Source organism: Saccopteryx bilineata, chromosome 1 (assembly GCF_036850765.1).
Source record: "Saccopteryx bilineata isolate mSacBil1 chromosome 1, mSacBil1_pri_phased_curated, whole genome shotgun sequence".
Lineage (NCBI taxonomy): Eukaryota > Metazoa > Chordata > Mammalia > Chiroptera > Emballonuridae > Saccopteryx > Saccopteryx bilineata.
In genome coordinates, this window is record NC_089490.1 from 173,195,989 (window position 1) to 173,215,339 (window position 19,351).

The 19,351-nt window shown below is 43.1% G+C and overlaps 1 protein-coding gene across 9 annotated transcripts in view; it reads left to right on the top strand.

Annotated features, from left to right (window-relative positions):
• Positions 1-19,351, top strand: part of FNIP2 (folliculin interacting protein 2) — a 131,177-nt gene that overhangs the window by 70,731 nt on the left and 41,095 nt on the right. For all 9 annotated transcript variants that reach the window (XR_010731899.1, XM_066279899.1, XM_066279929.1 and 6 more), the window contains 2 exons: positions 913-984; positions 12,941-13,070. Coding sequence is in view for 8 of the 9 variants with exons in the window: in XM_066279899.1 (XP_066135996.1) it covers positions 913-984; positions 12,941-13,070 (202 nt within the window). In the remaining variant the exon portion in view is untranslated. The remainder of the gene's footprint in view (positions 1-912; positions 985-12,940; positions 13,071-19,351) is intronic.

The following is a 19,351-nucleotide window of genomic DNA, read 5'->3' on the forward strand; positions in this document are numbered from 1 at the left end:
GTGTTTACGACAAATGGTATTCCTTTCTTTATAGCCTGAACGAGGCTTAAGCACCATAGTTAACTGACACCCTAATAAAACCGACACCCTCCTCCCGACTTAGAGTGAGGATGACATGTTCATTTACTTTCTTTAAAACTGTGAAAATAAACATGCTTCAAAAAATAGCTGGCAAGTATATTAATCAGGCAGGCTTCAAGCTTACTATAGCAACGTGTCATCTACCCTCTAGCTCAATAAATATACAGTTTATATCAATCTGAAGCATTCCTAGAAGTCTGCAATACTTTAGTGTTTTCTCAAATTCATGCCCGGACATGAGTTTTTCTAAGCAAACTCTGCAATAGTACTATGTATGGGAGTATTTGAAAAAGAAGTGGAGAAAGAAATATTTGAAAATGAATATGAGTGTTTTCTATCTGCCAAGAGAGTGGGTTACAAGCAGAGAAACATTTTTTAAATTTACGAAATGGTTCTCAAATATTTCTCTTCCCTGAGTTGCTTATAGTTACTACGGAAACTGCTTGTGAAACCTTTTGAAAATACAGTGCCATTTAAATGCTACTAATAATGAGGAAAATGGCTAAAAGATTCTGCCTGAGAATATTTGTTCCTTGTATCTACTGCATTAATAGTTGGATTATTCAGTTTTATAGAGATGAGCATCACTCACAAAAGTTTATATGCTACAGGAAGATAGTGAAGGCAGGTGGTTACTTGAATCTGTTTCCTTATTACTCTCACTATTGTCTTTTTATGTATTTAATTTTGATTTCTAATTCATCTCCGTATACACTTATGCTGATCATCAATAGTAGTAGCCTACTTTGAAATGTAAAGATTACTGTACTCATTTTAAAACATCTTCTTTTAAGAGCCCAGTAACGTGGTTTCCTTTTGCCTTTATGTTAGCACACAGCACCCCCGTTGACATGCCGAGCAGAGGGCAGAATGAAGACAGGGACAGCGGCATCGCTCGCTCAGGTATTTGTACCTCCTTTTATTGGTTCAGCCAACAGACTGGACTGCCCATAATGGGGAAATAGAAGAAGAGTCCTCACCTTCTGTATTTTTTTCTCTCCAAATTCTAAGATAGCCTCACGTGTCTAAAGATCTAGAACTTTGAAGTTCAGCATCTAGGAGTGCACACAATGGCTGTTTTTTTTTCTAATACTCAAACTAATGTGAGACTAATGTATTTTGAGAAATGTAGTTTTAGAAGGAAGCTTCCTTGAGCCAGTTGCACTGGGAATTTGCTTGCTGAAGACTGATTATGAACTCAGGAAGGAGAGTGTTTGTGGGAGGAGGGTCTGACAGCTGGCGTGGTCACCCTTTGTTCTGTTCTAGGGTCATGCTGGTCTAGATTTTATCTCAGGTGTCTCTTCTCTCATTTTAAGCCTTGAGCTTTTCTAATACTGCTTTTTATTCCTTTTTCTTTTTCTTTTTTTGTATTTTTCCGAAGCTGGAAACAGGGAGGCAGTCAGACAGACTCCCGCATGCGCCTGACCAGGATCCACCTGGCAGGCCCACCAGAAGGCAATGCTGTGCCCACCTTGGGGCGTCGCTCTGCCGCAATCAGGGCCATTCTAGTGCCTGAGGCAGAGGCCACAGAGCCATCCTCAATGCCCGGGCCAACTTTGCTCCAATGGAGCCCTGGCTGCGGGAGGGGAAGAGAGAGACAGAGAGGGAGGAGAGGGGGAGGGGTGGAGAAGCAGATGGGTGCCTCTCCTGTGTGCCCTGGCTGGGAATCGAACCTGGGACTCCTGCACGCCAGGCCAACGTTCTACCACTGAGCCAACCGGCCAGGGCCTCTAATACCGCTTTTAAGTTCTCTGGGTTTTTGCTTTAGAACGTGATTCTGCTATTGATTTTTGATTTGTAGTTCTGGCTTGAGGTAGACACTATGTTGTAAAAGAAAGGGACAGAACTGATCTGGAATTTGAGGACTTGGAGATGTGTGGGGCTTTGTGTGATGAGCATGCATTATACATGGAGCCTGTGCCTTCCGCTGCAGACTGGGAGCGCCCTGCTGGTTGTGCAGTACTCCGCACCACCTTCACCGATTGGGCCTGCCAGTCAGTGCTGGATGTGCCAGGGCTGGATCCCGGCCTCAGGTGCCTTTTCTTCTGACCTGTCACTCATTTCTGTTTCCAGCCCTTGCCCTCAGAAAGAGCGTGAAGGAACCCTTGTGTTCATTATGGGTAGTACCAAAGTCCTGCACCTTACTTGGTACAACTTTGCTCCTAAGTTATTAAATGTAATTTGTTACTGAGTCCCTCTGTTTGGTTTTTATAGTCACATAATGTAAAGTACACAGCATTTTATTTATGGTTAAATGAAAATAGTTGAGTCATTTTGGTCCACCTGAACTATTTGGGATTTTTCTGCATGGGAGCTTTGTTTCTTTTCCCTTGTCCATTCATTCATTCATTCATTCATTCATTCATTCATTCATTCAATCAGTCAGTCATTTACATCAATATGGTATGGCTTCACAGGTATGTATTCTATACTCTGGGTTATAACCCGATTCTGCTTTATTTAGTTGCTCAGATTGTTCCAGCTTTGGCCATGGAAGCCGTGGAGCTCTTTCAGCTTGCTCCTGTGTTACTGTAACATACCCGGCCCCAGTCAGTGTGTGTGTGTGTGTGTGTGTGTGTGTGTGTGTGTAGTTTGAGCACTTCCTTACTTTCTGGCACTACCGGATGCTCCAGACTTGTCTTGTCTATTTCCTGCTCCTGTCCAGGAATCAGCTGTTTCTCTGTGGAGCCCTGCCCTTTCTTTGGGGAGTGGTGTTAGATTCTGAGATTCGCACACTAGATGTGCTTATTGTTACTGGAGTGTCATTTTTTTCAGGCCCTCTCAGGTGACAAACAAAAAAGATGAGTTTATGCTGTGTATAGACAGGTGTAAATATTGCTATAGGTAACATGTATCTATAAGTTAAGCATGAGTTTGTACTGATGTCTCCATTATTCATAACCCTTCGCAAGGTGGATTTTACCTTCCTCTGCTCACTCACCCTCAGCCCCCCCTGCAGCAGTGAGGAGCCTGGCCCTCACCATTTGCCATCCATTTAATAGTTTCACTTCAGTGTACATTTGCAGCAGTGTCAGAACTGTTAACTTGTCCCCCTGCAGAAAACGGCTGTGGTAACTAGAGTGCAGTGCTCATGTGCAATTGCTTTTACCTTTAGTCTCACGCCCAGGCCCTCGTTTCCATGGCGACTTTGGTCAGCAGCTCTGGAGGGAGGGCGTTTTCTCAGTTGTGTGAGCCAGGCCAGCAGAAACTCTGAAACCTCAGCTGACACCCGTTCACCTGGCAGCCAGCTTCCCATGTGCTACCAGAACTTCTGATTATACAAGTCGGTTTTGGAGAATAATTTAAGGTTTTCTATTTTTCTCAATAGTCCAGTAAACAAGGAACTTTAGAAAAGCTTTTTAGTCATTTGTTTTTTTAAAGTAATTACTTATAGAGAGAAACTTGTTCCACGATGCAAAGGAACTTTTAGAGGAGATTTTGCAATTCTCCATCAAAAAGAAACCGGAAGTTCTTTGTCCTCGCCCATCAGATCCTTTGTAGATTTCCCCTTCTGCGGACCACCTCCAGAGGAAGGATGGCGGAGGGAGGAGCTTGTGTCCCGATTAGCTGCAACCTTGTTCTGTGCATAATATGCTCTGGGGATACAGAGAACCACCTGCTTTTAAATTCTTACAGGGGTTTACTCTGTAGTTAGACAAATTACGCTGGTGGTTTCCACAGTAAGACCTATTGGGTAGTTGAAAATAAGGGAAGTAGTTAGAAGGGTGGTATTAATTCCTGACTAGCCAGCCATGAAGCTGCACTTACTTATTAAATAACAATTGTCTAGCTCCATCAGAATTTGGGATGTTTTTGAAAAAGAGTAAAAATATAGCACCTGCTCTCAAGACGAGTTACATGAATACCCAGAGTTAAAATACAGTGTGATAGGTACCACCTGATAAACCACTGTGGGAGCAAAGTCAGACAACGGCCTCGTAGGAGATGGGATACTTGAGTGGCACCTTGTAGGTAGGAAAGAACTGCATCAGAGTTTAGGAAAAGAGCATTTCTGAAAATAGTGTGTGCAGGGTTGGAGGCCCTGGAGTGAACGCCAGGTGGAACGCCCATTCGGGTGCTGCAGCAGAGGGTGGGGGTGGGAGGGAACACCGGAACCAAGGCCAGTTGTGAAAGGCTCCTTTTGAAGGTGCCAGTGCTGTCCTAAGGAATTTGGGTTTAATCTTGTTAGTGGGGTGGTTAAGGGATGTAAGTTGATTGGCTGTATATTCTAGGTACGTGTTGCTTCACAGACTCTGCTCCAGAAGAAACCGGACCAATATAGTTATTGCTAATAGATTAATAGTGATGCTTTCTAATTTAGCGGGGGTGAAGGAGCTGAGGGAGATGGACACTAATTAGACTTTTTCCCCATTAACTTTATTGCAGTATACTATTCTGAAACTTACGGGGCTTCTTGCCACTGTGTGTGTGAAACTCACATAAAATGATTATCTGATTTAGCATAAAATTTTGAAAAGTAGCCCATTGTTTTTTTTCTCAACAGCTTTTTTTTTGGAATAGTATTTTAGAATAATATACTACTTTTTGCAGAGGAGGGGTTATCCAGTAGCTTTTTGTCATAACAGAGAGGAAAGAAATCTTATTTCTGATTTATCCTTAATGTATTTTACTCTCATAGTAAGTACTCCAGTGCCTTTTTGCATAGTTTATAACACACACACACACACACACACAGAGTAGGAAATAAAGCAATAACAAGAGTATCTAATTCATTTATAGCCTTAACTAGTTAGAAAGATTTTTTTAAAAGAAGCTTCTTCAGTAAAGGAACAAACTAAAATGCCATATTTCCCCATGTATAAGATGTACCTTTTCCCGTAAAATTTAGGGTCTAAAAACTGGGTGTGTCTTATACAGTGGTTGTAGATTTTTTTACTTGCATTTCCCGCTTTTTCATGCTTGTTGATGGAACTGAGGACGAGGCAATATATGAAGACAGTGATTCATCATCAGACACAGATGAGAACAAGCTAATGGATGGGAGTTTTGACAGTGATGAGGAGTTGTATGAATTTTATGATGAATAAAACTTGAGTTCAGTAACTTTATGTAATACATTATTTTTTCAAATTTTGGGCCCCAGAGTTAAGGTGTGTCTTATACATGGGGAAATACGGTAAGCTCACAATGTTTTTTACATTATAATAATTAGCAGTTTACTCAAATGTCTGTTGTACTCCCTGAATTTTTGGAGAAGGCAAGTGAAAAATGCATATTTCATTCAAAGTTTAATACTATATTCATAGGCTTTTACTTATAACAAATTTGAGACATTTTTCTAGTGTCATTGTGGAAGGTGAGAAGTAGAATTGGGAGACAAGAAGAAATATTGCTGCTTAACAAAAGATCGGAAGCCACCTACATGTTCATCAGTAGGGACTGGTGAAACGGGATAGTTCCCAGTGAGGGAATGCCGTGTGCCATTAGAAGGGTTCAGGCAGCTGGGCATGCCTTGAGGTAGGATGTTCCTTTAGGGTGTATCTGCTATCATTTATGTCTCAAAGAAAGGCATTTATAAGATCTCTCTCTCTCTCTCCAAACAAAGATAGATAAATAAAATTATAGATATCTCAGGAGGGGATACACATTGGGACAGGTACGAAGAGGAAATGCATTCTCACTGTATCCTTTTGGAAATTTTGTTTATTGGCTTGAGAGAGTGAGAGAGAGAGAGAGAAAAAAGAGAAAGGTAAGGAGCGGGAGCTAGAAGCATCAGCTCATAGTTGCTTCCCATATGTGCCTTGACCGGGGAAGCCCAGGGTTTTGAACCAGCAACTTCAGCGTTCCAGGTTGACGCTTTGTCCACTGCGCCACCACAGGTCAGGCTCTCTTGGATATTTTGAATGCCTGTCCTCTGTACTTGCATAAATCAAGAAGACAACTTATTTTTAAGAGGTCCTTTTAGTGATTGGCATTAGGAATTTTTCAAGTAAAGCCTTAGGAGAGGCCAGGGACGACTTTCCGCCATTCTAGGAGGTGATATTGGTAGAGCTCAAGGACTGATGGGACATGGGGGGTGGGGAGGAGGAACCAGGGGCAGCTCCCAGCGTCTCACTGGGGAAAAGAGGCGGAGGGTGACAGCCTTAATCAGCTTGGGGTAAACAGGAAGCCAGTCTGAGGAGACAGATTTTGTGATACAATAATTTCTTTATTAAATGTGTCAAAGTTCTCCAGCTATGAGTAGTCAGCTGTAATTTAGAAATAGAAAGCTGGCTCTGAAGAGATGGATTGGAGTAGAAGCTAAAATTTGGGAATGTTGAGTGCATGAGTTGAATAAGGTCCAGCGGGCCAGGATTGAGACCAGCGTCACTGAGCCCTGTTACTCTGTCACCCTAATTCGAAGTTAGATTCTCTTCCTCATTGAAATGTCCAAGTCATTGACAAGAAAGATAATTTTCTCATTCTTTGAGCAGCTTCATTTTCTCTGTTCCTAAAATTAGTAAAATAAACTGAATATTAGTATGATGAAAACTTCTAATATGTACTTTCAAATATTTTCATTTATGTGTTTTAAAATGAACCTTCAGGCCCTGGCTGGGTAGCTCAGTTGATTAGAGTGTGATCCCAATAGGCCAGTGTTAACTGGGTTTGATCCCCACTCAGGGCACATATAAGAATCAGCCAATGCCTGACCAGGCAGTGGTGCAGTGGATAGAGCGTCGGACTGGGATGCGGAGGACCCAGGTTCAAGACCCCGAGGTCGACAGCTTGAGCGTGGGCTCATCTGGTTTGAGCAAAGCCCACCAGCTTGGACCCAAGGTCGCTGGCTTGAGCAAGGGGTTACTCAGTCTGCTGTAGCCCCATGGTCAAGGCACATATAAGAAAGCAATCAATGAACAACTAAGGTGTTGCAACGAAAAACTAATGATTGATGCTTCTCATCTCTCTCTGTTCCTGTCTGTCTGTCCCTCTCTCTGACGCTCGCTCTGTCTCTGTTAAAAAAAAAAAAAAAAAAAGTAAAATAAAATAAACCTTGAGGGTAAGAATACATATCATCATGGTGTTTAAATAGACCACGTGTTGGGGCCACTATGTGGATACAGGATACACTGCACACCCAAAATGTGGTCTGGATGTCAAGACTGATGACACCACACACACACCAAGAGGATATGAGAAGATTTCTTAGCCATGTAATGAAGCTTTCTGGTGAGAGCAGGGTGGGCTTCCCAAGCTGGTCAGAAAATGGCTTGTGAGAAAAGGGAATGGAGCCCGCTTAAGGGTTTTATGATGGTTGGGGGTAGGGCCAGGGTGAGGGATCCTGCATGTGGTGTGAACTCCCCCCAGCTCCAGAGAGGGAGCTCCCAGGCTTTCTCATCAGTCTCCCAGATATGAGGCTGAAAAAAAAGGAACTGGGAGATGATGAGCCTTTAGAATCTATCAGCAGGTAAACATAAAAAAAACAGAGTCCAACTCTTTATTACCATGTGGCTCACCATTAAATAAAGCAAAATGACATCCCATTGGTATCTGAGTGCTTCTTGACCTAGCTGATGCAGTGCTTTGTAGAGGGGTGCAGGAGTCAGGAGTGGACTGTGCCTGTTTCTGGTCCGTGCAGGGGGAGGCCCTGGCACCCGGCTGACCTTGCATGATTCAGATATGACCCCTGAACTGCCACCTCCCTGAGTCTTGCTGGTACAGCTTATGCTCCTGTGGGAGGCCCTCTCCCACACGCCTTTCCATCTCTCCTGGGCCGTTGGCACGAGCCAGTTTCTCATCACCTCCAGGGTTCTGGTGAGCTTTGGAGCTTTCTGCCTAGCGCCCGCCACCCTAGAGCTGCAGGACACACAGCCGCGTAGCCAGAGCCCAAGACTGGCTCCGAGCAACAGGGCCCCCACTCCTTGTGTCGCAGGCATCTGACCCCTTCTGTGTCAGCCTTGTCCTGTCTGGAGTGTGGGACAAGGATTACTGGAACTGGCACTGTTGGCCTGTTCTTCTCCTCGCTGTCTGTGTAAGTGATTAACTGTCCGAAGCTGAAGTGTCTTTACTGTCAGCTCTTTACCTTGGGCTGTACCTTGCAAGTGCCTGAACTTGGCAGTCTGTCCTGTAGCTTGGCAGAATGCAATTTCTTTGTTTCTTTAGACTCCTCATCTTTCAGAATACCATTGGTATTTTCCTGGACTGGATATTTTTTTTCTTCCATGTCACAAATTTGTGGACTCTTTTGCTTTTTCTTTTCTACACTTGCCACCATGTTTTCAAATCACCTTCATTTTTTAAAAATAGACTTTATTTTTAGAGTAGTTCTAGGTTCTCAGCAAAGCCAAGGGGAGGGTACAGGGGTTTCCCGTGTAGCCCCCCTGCTGCCCCATGCACAGCCCCCCGTTAGCAGCATCGCCCACTGGAATGGTGCATTATTTTTAGAAATAAATGGATGCTTAGTTAGAGTCCTCCTCAGACACAGTGTGAGGAAGAAAACACAGGTTTTTAAATTGCGAGTTAACTAAGTACAAAATGTTAAGAGTAATCTAGTGATGGGATTTTGGCTAATTTTTATTTTCTGATTAGTGCACAAAAGTGCAAAAGACTCTGCAATCTATATATATTTTGACATTTTTAAATTATGAAAGGATTCTACAGAGAGAAGTGATACTACAAATATTAAGTAGTGTTAGACATAGCACTTAGAAAGGTGAAATGGAGCCTATGAATAATTTAAGTCTCACGTTTTATAACTGTAGCACCAGTTGGAGAATTTTTTTACCCAGCTCTCAGAGCTGATTGGGGCTCCACTGGGGCTGGAGCACCCCCTCACACTTCATCCCGTGCAGTAGCTCCAGTGCCCTGTAGACGCCAGGCCCAGAGCAAGGGTCGCGTGCCTCAGCTGGGCAGAGCCGTGCAGCTGTTAGTAACAAGCCCCCAGGTGAGTGGGGTGAGCAGAGCACTGGTGGTGCAGCACACTGCCCCACCTTTCGGACCTGAGCCTTACCAGCAGGCGGATACACTAAATATTGACTGAGCAGGTAGCTCAGTCTCCTTTTTCTTATGAAAAATACCATAGGTTGTGGGGCAAAATTAGGCCTGGTTTTTCACTAGGGAGTTGTAACTGAATTGTTTTCCAGAGTGTCTGATTGATGGTATGTACTCTAGTACTTTTCCATAAAAATCTTAGTAAGCAATATAAGATATTTTTGATGAGGAAATATTGGATAGCTCGAAGCCAGCCATTTAGCTTAATATTTCATTTGTTTGCCATAAAAATTCTTATTCAGTATTCTTTAATGAGGAGAAAAGAAATAGTCTCTTCTCTTTTATTTTAATTTTTTACTTTTTCATGTCTATTACAAGTTGTACTTTCTTTTTATAATTAGCTAATCAGGATTAATAACCATTTGGTACTCCAAAATTTATAAATGAGTCCACCTTTTCCAAGAGCTCCCAAAGAGAGTGAATAGCTAACATTCATGGTATGGAGCACTGGGCTAAACGTTTTGTGTGGATTGATTGTTTAGTCCTCATAGGAACCTTACCTAGGAAATAGATCAGTGTTTTTCAAACTTCTCTTTCATCTGCAGCACATGCTAATACATTTCACATCACGATCCAGTAACAAACATGTTAAATATAACAAACAAAAGTCAATTGCTTGACCAGGTGGTAGTGCAGTGGATAGTGTTGGACTGGGATGCGGAGAACCCAGGTTCGAAACCCCGAGGTCGCCAGCTTGAGTGCAGGCTCATCCAGCTTGAGCACAGGGTCACCAGCTTAAGCGCAGCATCGTTGGCTTGAGTGTGGGATCATAGACATGACCCCATGGTTGCTGGCTTGAGCCCAAGGTTGCTAGCTTGAGCAAGGGGTCACTTGCTCTGCTGTAGCCCCTGGTCAAGGCACATATGAGAAAGCAATCAATGAACAACTAAGGTGCTGCAACAAAAAATTGATGCTTTTCATCTCTCTCCCTTCCAGTCTGTCTGTCCCTAACTGTCAGTTACTCTCTCTGTATCTGTCACCAAAAAAAAATTTTTTTCATCAATTAATGTTAACACTGTGATAGACTCTGTTTTCTTCTTTAAAAAAAAAATCGGTTTCAATGCACTAAACAATTCATCATAACACAGTAGCGGATTTTGGCTCTCATGAAGAATACTGAGATGTGGTACTTCATTGTTCCCATTTTACAGATGAGAAAACAGAGGTTAAGTCACAGCTGGTGAATGGCAGAACTAGGGTTTGAGTCAGGATCCTGGGCTCTTACCCAGTTTATTAAACTGAATTACTATATATAGCAATTCGATTTCCAGAATAAACTGGACCTCAGCGGCATCTCCATCTGGTTTCTGTGATGAGAAAAAAATGTTTAAAATGCAAGTGCTACCCTCAGTTGTGTCCTCCACCTGCCAAAAGAGGCTTATTTGCTCAGGAGAAGGTAGGGAGAAAGGCAGAGGACCCTGATGGTTTGAGTAGGGAACAAGGATCATCTGGATCTTATGGGAGACTTTGAGAACGTGGGGGAGGAGCTGAGATGTCTAATTGGGAGTGTAGGGCCAGTAGTTGCGGCCATCCTGGCCATGCAGGTGCAGGTTCTCATTGAACTGGGACGGATGGTAAAGAAACAGTGGAGCCAAAGGATGGTGGGCCTTTCCTTTATTAAAGTCTCGCACCGGCCGACGAGCAAACAGGCAGGGCTCCCAAAGCCCTGACACATTCTCCGGTTCCACAACCAGGAGAATCTTCTCCAGTTCCTCCTCGAATCAAGGGCCTCTCCGAGTCTTAGCGGAGCTCACAAAGTCCCTCACCTCTGTTTCCCCATCTGCACACCTTCTCTCTCTGCAAAACATGGCTTCTTCTTCAGCACTTTGCATTCTCTCCTCTCTCACTCTGCAAACATGGCTTCTTTCTCCCTCTTTTTCTTCTCTCCCTTTTCAAAACTTCCTGGCACAAAAACCTCTCCTCCAGCAAACATTAGCAAAACAATGGCCCTTCCCAAGCAGGAAGGTAATTTGCAATTTCACAGACCACATAGATCTGGTGCTGCCCAGCTCCCATTGCAAACTATAGGCGAGGAAACATAAAAATCATATTTTACAAACTTATTTGACCAACAGGGGTATTTTTTTATTAAGCAATTTTCTGTGGCTTTGAGGGAAAACTCTCTTCTATCTCCTTTCAAAATTTTCAGCAAAATTACCAACTCACTGATATTTGGAATGTGGATTTGATTTTGAAAATCCAAGTCCAGGCTTACATCAAGGCCGAAGCCAGATCAGAACAGTGGCTGCTGTGGGGCCAGCCACGTGTACCGTAGTTAGCGCCTATGTGCAGAAGTGCTGTGTATTCAGTAAACGTTTATTAGTTGTCTGTTGTCTTCAGGGCTGTTCTGGGTACTAGGAATGCAAGACTTCTGTTGTAAAAAAAAAAGCCTGAGTTATTATGCATCTAAATTTTGTATCCTGAGAAGTTTAATGATACTTCTCTGGACTTGAAGCTTCATGCAGGCCAATATGTGTGTCTTGTTCACCACTCTTTCCCTGTTACTTAGCACAACACCTGGCACATGGTAGACACTCAGCATTAGCTTACTGACTGTTGCTTAATAGCTCGGTAATTTGTAATATTCAAGAACTCAGGTCAGAAAGTCAGGTTATTTCTATCTGCCTGTAAAAGTGTAAACAAACAGATAATAGTAATTTGGAGAAACTGCCCCATCAGGTGATATCTGTGAGAATAGTACATTGTGTTTTCTGAAGTCGTTTCCTCTGCTCTGTGGTTCGCTTCTGAAAATGTTGGCCAGCCATCCGTAACTCCCCATCTCCTTTTCCACTGGACTGACATTTCAGTACCTCATTCCTTAGCCCTAGGGAAGTGAAAGAAGAAAGTCTGCCCCCCTTTCATTCTTCCAAACCATTAGACATCTATCAAGCAGCTGTGATTTGAAAGAAACACTTGACCTACTTGAGAGGGACCAGTTGGACCTCCGTGCCTGGTAGAGAAGTGTGGGCCAGCGTGTCCGCTCACACTTCCTGCAAGCCCGACTACAGACATCTAATGCTGTAGCAGGGGGAAGCAGATGGAGGCTCGGAGGCAAACAGATACTGTTTCCCGTGTATAAGACGCACCTTTTCCCAAGAAATCTGGGGTCATCTTATACAATGATTGTAGATTTTTTAACTTGCATTTCCTGCTTTTTCGCGCTTGTTTTTGAGCTCATCGTTGAAGACAGTGATTCGTCATCAGACACAGATGAGGACAAGCTAACGGATGGGAGTTTTGGCAGTGATGAGGAGTTGTATGAATTTTATAATGAATAAAACTTGAGTTCAATAACTTTATGTAATACATTTTTTTCTCAAAATTCAGCCCCCAAATTAAGGTGTGTCTTATACTTGGGGAAATACGGTAAGCCAGGCAGAAAATGCATTTAAGACTAGAGGCTGGGTGTGGGGGAAGGAAGGAGAAGTACTGTGTATTTGGAGGGAGGGCTTAGGAGGGAGGGTATGTGAAGCCATTCCTCCTTTGCCTCGATTTCTCTTCAAAATACAGAGTGAAGAAGTAGTCAGGAAGAGGCAGAATGTGTCAGTACACATGGTGCATGGCCTTGGTTACCAAGGAGCAGTATAAACTGATTGAATGAGTAATGATTACTTTGTATTTGTAATATGGGGCCAGATAATTGATGCACTTGCTCGGTCTGTAATCCCTGTTTTCCATTTCCTTTTTTAAAGGATATTTTCTTTGCTGTACATGAATCTTAGAAGTTATGTCTCCCCCTGCTGGATATGACTGGTAGAACCTGAAAATTTAGGTTCTTGGCATGTATTTTTTTAATGTATTTTTTTTTATGTAGCTGTACAGTATTCATTCACCTCAACTTTCTACTTTTAACTTTTCCTCCCCACAGCCTCCCTAAGCAGCCTTCTGATTACACCTTTCCCATCTCCAAGCTCCTCTACGTCCTCTTCCAGCAGTTACCAGCGCCGCTGGCTTCGAAGTCAGACCACAAGCTTGGAAAATGGCATCATTCCAAGGAGGTGAGCTGCAGTCTTCCTCTTGCTGAGCAGGGTAGCCGTGCAGGTGGCCTGGGGGGCACTGTGCTCGCCTATTTGCAAGTTAGAAGTTTCCTGGAAAGAATAAAGAAAAACAAAACAAAACAAAATCTCCTGGTTTGAAAGACACAGGAAAATATCTGGGTGGTTGTGTCACGTATAGGCTGCATTTGGTGTTAATTTAAACTGGGTGTGCTCTATGCTTTCATTGGCTCCCTTCCAAATGTAGCTCGTGTATATCAGGAGGGTGGAATAAATCCTTTACTTGGCTTACGGTGACATCAGTGTGGTATTTGAAAATATATGAACTCAAGGTTTCTTACATGCTCTCTTTGTAAAATTTAAATTTATAAACTAAACAGTCATAAATTATATTATGAATAGAGATACCTTTGTTTAAGTTGCTTTTTTATTGTTTTTGTTTGTTGTTTTTTAGTGGGAGAGGGAGAGAGAAAGAGGAAGGGAGAGAGATGAGAAGCATTAATTCATAGTTGCGGCACCTTAGTTGTTCATTGATTGCTTTCTCTTATGTGCCTTACCTGAGGAACTCCAGCTGAGCCAGTGACCCCTTGCTCAAGCCAGCAACCTTGGGCTTTAAGCCAGTAACCTTTGGGCTCAAGCCAGCAACCATTGGGTTATGTCTGTGATCCCACTCTCAATCTGGCAACCCCGCTCTCAAGCTGGTAACCTGGGGGTTTTGAACCTGGGTCCTTATTGTCCCAGGGCGACGCTCTATCCACTGTGCCACTTCCTGGTCAGGCTCATATTTTTTATGTTTTAAATACAGTTGACATTCAGTATTATTTTGCTTTAGTTTTATGCATATGGTACAGTGGTTAGACATTTATATGATTTATGAAGTAGTACCCTGATCATTCTAGTACCCACCGGCATGCTTTTAGCTCTCCAGATTAGTTGTGTGCAAGATGTGCATTTGTGGCTTATGGTGGTGTTACGTCAGTAGCTTCCAACTTCTTCCTACAACCCAAAATCTCACAAGGGAATCAAGACAGATTGTACATATGAAAATTTGTGTGTAAATTGTTGATTTAGTAAACTGACTAGTAATCACCATGTGTAGGGAATCTGTGTAAAGATGATTCGGGGAGTTGCCTACATTTAGGTCGTTCAAAGATATAGGCCATAAATAATGGTAGGAAGGTGTGAAGTGATAAGTGTTACGGAGAGGCATGAAGTGCTTTGGGACTGTGAGAAGGGAGAGAACATTTGTGGGTGGTTGTGGAGAGGAAACTGGGAGCCCTTCATGAAAGACACGGTACTGAAGGGACAAGCTGAGAGACTGCGAAGCAGCGCACACGTGTGTGTGTTACCCAGCAGGCTGCTTGTCTCCTGCTGATCTCAAGATCGTAGGGGGTAGTAGCCTCATCACCCACAGAGGAATGGCTCTGGGTGGTGGCCTTTGAGCAGCATGGTTTAGTGTGGGGATACATCCTAGCTCTGCCACTCACTAGATGAATGTAACAGTGAGTCAACCTGGATTCTAAGTGTTGCTTCCTCACCTGCAGTATGGTAATTGGCCTAGTATCAGCCTCACAGCATTCTCGGAAAAGTCAAAAGAAATATCACAAGTCAGGTCAGGACAAGGTATGGTGAATGAAATATTGCTCAATGTGATTTATTCACTATTGTTATTGCCATAGACATATTGTTATTACTGCAACTGCCAAGAGAAGGTGTCCCATTGTCCTCACTGTCATTGTGACGGAAGAAATAGGAAGGTCTTAGAAGCCTTTCCCTTCAGAAATCTTCTGTTTACTAAAAATGCTTTTCCATTCCATCAGGTTTGAATCCAAAGTTGAATACCATCGCCCAACCCAAACCTCCAAAATGCTTCAAAAACTCTTAATCTGATTTGAGACCTGGCATTGGAACTAACGAACTAGTGAACTTACAACTAAAATGGATCTCTTGGGTTCAGAAATGAAAAATGCAGGGTCCCGGGTTCAAAAAACAGGAAAGGATGCTATTAAAGAGTACTAAAAAGTAAAGTTTTCATTTTAAAAATATTTTACTTACAAAATGTAATAGAAAAAATAGTGATACATGCATAATATACATTTATAAATTGTAAAAAGTAATACTTTGGTGTCATAGTTTTATGTAATGTAAGAAATAGTAATAATGTGATACCTTCATTAATCATAAGATTTTTCTGGCTCACTTTTCTGCAAGTTTATTTATTTAGGCTATCAAAATTTATACATCAATTGCTATAATAGAAAGGCAGCATTATTAGATTCTGGCAAATGAAAGATGGCAAATATTTTGATAATTTTCCTACTTTGAGAAAGATGTTTGCTGATGCAGCTGTTCCTGGAGTTTTGTGGGTATGACAACATTGAGATACAGTTCTGATCAACTTTCAAAAAAAGTAAATTTGAGTATATAATAGATCAAATGATTCTTGTAGAACACTTTTTCTTTTTCTTTACTTTTTTTTTCTTTTGTATTAAGTGAGAGGCGGGGATGCAGGGAGGCAGAGAAGCAGACTCCCACATGCGCCCTGACCAGGATCCACCCGGCAAGCCCACCAGGGGGCGATGCTCTGCCCGTCTGGGGCCGCTGCTCCCTTGCTAGGAACAAAGCTATTTCAGCACAAGACGCGAGGCTGTGGAGCCATCCTCAGCGTCCAGGGCCAACTTGCTGGAACTATTCGATCCATGGCTGTGGGAGGGGAGGGGAGAGAGAGATGGAGAGAAGCAGATGGGTACCTCTCCTATGTGCCCTCACTGGAAATCGGAACTGGGACTTTCACACCCCAGGCCAACACTCTACCGCTGAGCCAACAGTCCAGTACTGTAACAGTTTTTCTAAAAAGGTTTAATTCTTCACTCAAATCCATATTATGTAAATCTGAATTTACTTTTAAATGCAAATTTGTACAGAGTTATTTTAATGTTTCGTGGCATTTCCTGTAGCTTATGGAGGTCTTAAAAAGTGTCTTCATGAGGTGTATATACTGTATTTAAAATACCTTATACATTCTATCACTGCATCTTTAACTGATAGAAAAATTAATTTTATGCTGGGCTTCTTTGTTAATAATTTCTTCATCTGAAGCTTCATATGAGAACAGCAGGAATTTTTCTGTCCAGTGCATCAAATTTTTCTTTTCTTTTCTTTTCTTTTTTGTTTTTCTTGGTGAGAGATAAAGAGAGAGATGAGAAGCATCAACTCGTAGTTGTGACATTTTAGTTGTTCACTGATTGCTCTCTCATATGTGCCTTGATGGTGGGGGCAGGGGCTCTAACTAAGTCAATGACCCCTTGCTCAAGCCAGCGACCTTGGGCTCAAGCCAGTAACCATGGGATCAAGCCGGATGAGCCTGCGCTCAAGCTGGGGAGCTTGGGGTACCTCAGTGTCCCGGGTCAGCACTCGATCCCCTGCGCCACCACTGGCCAGGCTCCAGTGCATCAGTCTTTACATTTACTTCTGTTTCTGAGCCTGTGGGTATTTGATTTGTAATGTTGCTGTAGTTTTCAAAACTAGAGATTATAAACTCTTTGAAGAATTTTAATAACTTCCTGATATGCCTTATTTCACTGTACACAACTAGGCTCTTACTTTGTGATTATTTACTATCCTAGGGCTCAGGTCAGAAAGTTCAGTATTTGTACAGGGTTAGTGGGGATGGATTCTCATGATGTATGGACAGGTGGCCTCCCATCATGGGTCACAGTCCTGCCCAAGTCCTTCCTCTCGGCCATGGTCGTGACTGCTGCTGTCACAGCTGCCGGTCTGGGCTGAGGCCCTAGCCTGGCCACGTTGGGACCTTGTGGTACCTGGATTGCCCAGACATGTGGGTGGTGCCCGACCGCCAGGCTGGTTACTCACAGTCTGGGTTGCATGCCCTCGGGCCTGAGCAACAACGTGCTCCGCAGTTAGTACCTTTACTGCTCATACACTTGCTTCATTGTGCTATCAGACCTTGCTGTTACAAGTTCAGTAATAAAGTCAGTAAGAACTTGAGGTAGCAACCACAGAACACTAAACCAAACCCGGGTCCTCAGAGCGGGCGGGGCTCCGTGTGGGTGGGGTGCATGCCCATCCAGCTGGCCTGGACTCAGTACTATCCGACACAGAATGGGAGCGCAGTGGGCGTTTTGAATTGATCCCTGTGCTTGTGAAGACTTTTCACTTGAAGGTCGTTGCAGTTGATGGCTCTCTTTTGGCAGGTGTGTGGGTGGGAAAAACTAGTGTCTTGTGCTAGACAGAGGAACAGTGGACACCGAAAATATGATTGCATCTGGCTTCGAGAGAAAATTCACAGTAGCCAGAAACTTTTCTTCCTCAGAGAGTGAAAGGTAGGGAGGATGTTCAGAACCCTTAATCGGTGGTTGCGCGCTGACACCAGGCCACAGGGCCCCCCACTGGGCCAGGTGGTGAGCTCCGGTCCCTGGTGGGCAGTCGGCCTGGGCCTCAGCAGCGGCCCAAAGGACGGCTGGAGTGGAGGGAAGCCGTCCACTCGCACGCTCCACGAGGCCGCTCCAGAGGGAGCAGGCGCCCTGTCTCAGAAAAGCTTTTGACTTGAATTATTAAATGGAACCAAGCATCTAAAGTTGCTGATGGGATGTTCTTTGACCTACAAAAATGGCGATTTCATGTTTCTAAGGTGTTTATTGAGTCAGCATAAGTTCAGAGCTGACAGAAACAGTTAGACTAAGCAGTCCTGCTATGCAGTACAGATCATTGAGAATGCACTTAAATAATCCGAGTTTTGGCTTTGTGATCTTGCAGTACTTATAATGTTTGTAAATGTTTATTCATGGCAACCAAATTCCTTTTCATTTTTTCATAAGGAGAGCCATTAAGTGGGTGGTGGTGCTCTTTCCTTGACCCGAAGGCCGGTCACCTGATGTGGTGACTCCAGCTGTTTGCCCACGGGGCTCCAGCTGGCATGACAAGTCTCATGGCACCTCCAGCAGCTGCATCGGACATGGGCGGAGTCCCTGGTCATTTCCTCAACTAGAAGACAGAAACTCGGGCTTCTCGTCTGGCATTATCACTAGGAGGGTTTTGGTTCCTAAAGCAAATGGATTCATCACTCTGCCTCAGTTTCCACATTTGTAAAAACGACTTATGGTACCTTATCTATAGGTGACTAAGGGTAAAGATAAGATGAAGTATGTTGATGCATACCTGAATTTTTGAAAACATCTTTTTATTGTGGGGAATTTAAAAAAATAAAATTACAGAACCACATGACCTAATTTATTCCAATTTGAATGATTGATCCAGGACTACAGAATGAATCTCAGTTGCTTAGAATTCAGTAGAAGACTACCCACACCACCACACACTAGGATAGCTAAGGAAGTTTTTCACATATTCAGTAGGGGGCGCTCTCTGCTCTGTTAAAGTGGAGTTGGTTATTGTTCACAGGGTAGAGATGAAGACACATAAATCTGCATAGGGTTCGGTGTTCATAACAATGTGATTAAGACCACATTGGTCAAAGATGAATGGGCTGATACGTTCGTTTTACTTTTGGAGAAGAGAAATATGAGATCGGTTAAAAAGGGGTTGCAAGGAAGTATTGGTGTCATAAGCTCAGCATTTCCTGTACGGAGTAGAAATAAAGTGTTGTAGGAAAACAAATGACAGTACAGATACTTTGGAAAAGAAGAGGGAGCATTGTGTGAAATGAAGTAAAACTCCAAGGGCCTCAAGAATTCTTTTCTGACGAGCTGATCATTAGGATCTAGAAATTTCTCGGAGAAAACAGGCGATGGTGTTATTTTTATGCATCCATTTATAACAGCAGAGGCGTGTCTGTTAGCAAGAGCCTTCACTGTGTATCGACCACACCTAGGTCCCCAGGACCTTGCTTGAAGTAGACAGAAACAATAACACACCTCTCTGAGGTCAGAACAATATGTCTACTTTCGTTTAAAAATAAAATAGCTTTCCTGACCATAAAACTTTGGATGTTTGTATGTTTTTTTAAATGTACATATGCGGGAAACATTATAGACTGTGAGTAGAGCACTAAAGAAGAAATGAAGACCGAGAGTAGGTGGCTAAACGCCTCGAATCCTGTGAAGAATAAGTAATTGCTATGTTGTAGTTGGGAGTGAAGAAAGTGGAGGAAGTGGTACCCTCCCATCCTGGGCAGAGGGATGAGTCTAAGTGGTGACTTCGGTGAGTAAGAGAAAACTTCATGCGTGACTACCATGTGTCAGGCTGGGTGCTTTCAACTGCAGTGTTATGTCCTTGGCTTTGATTTCTTCATAGGAAAAAAACAA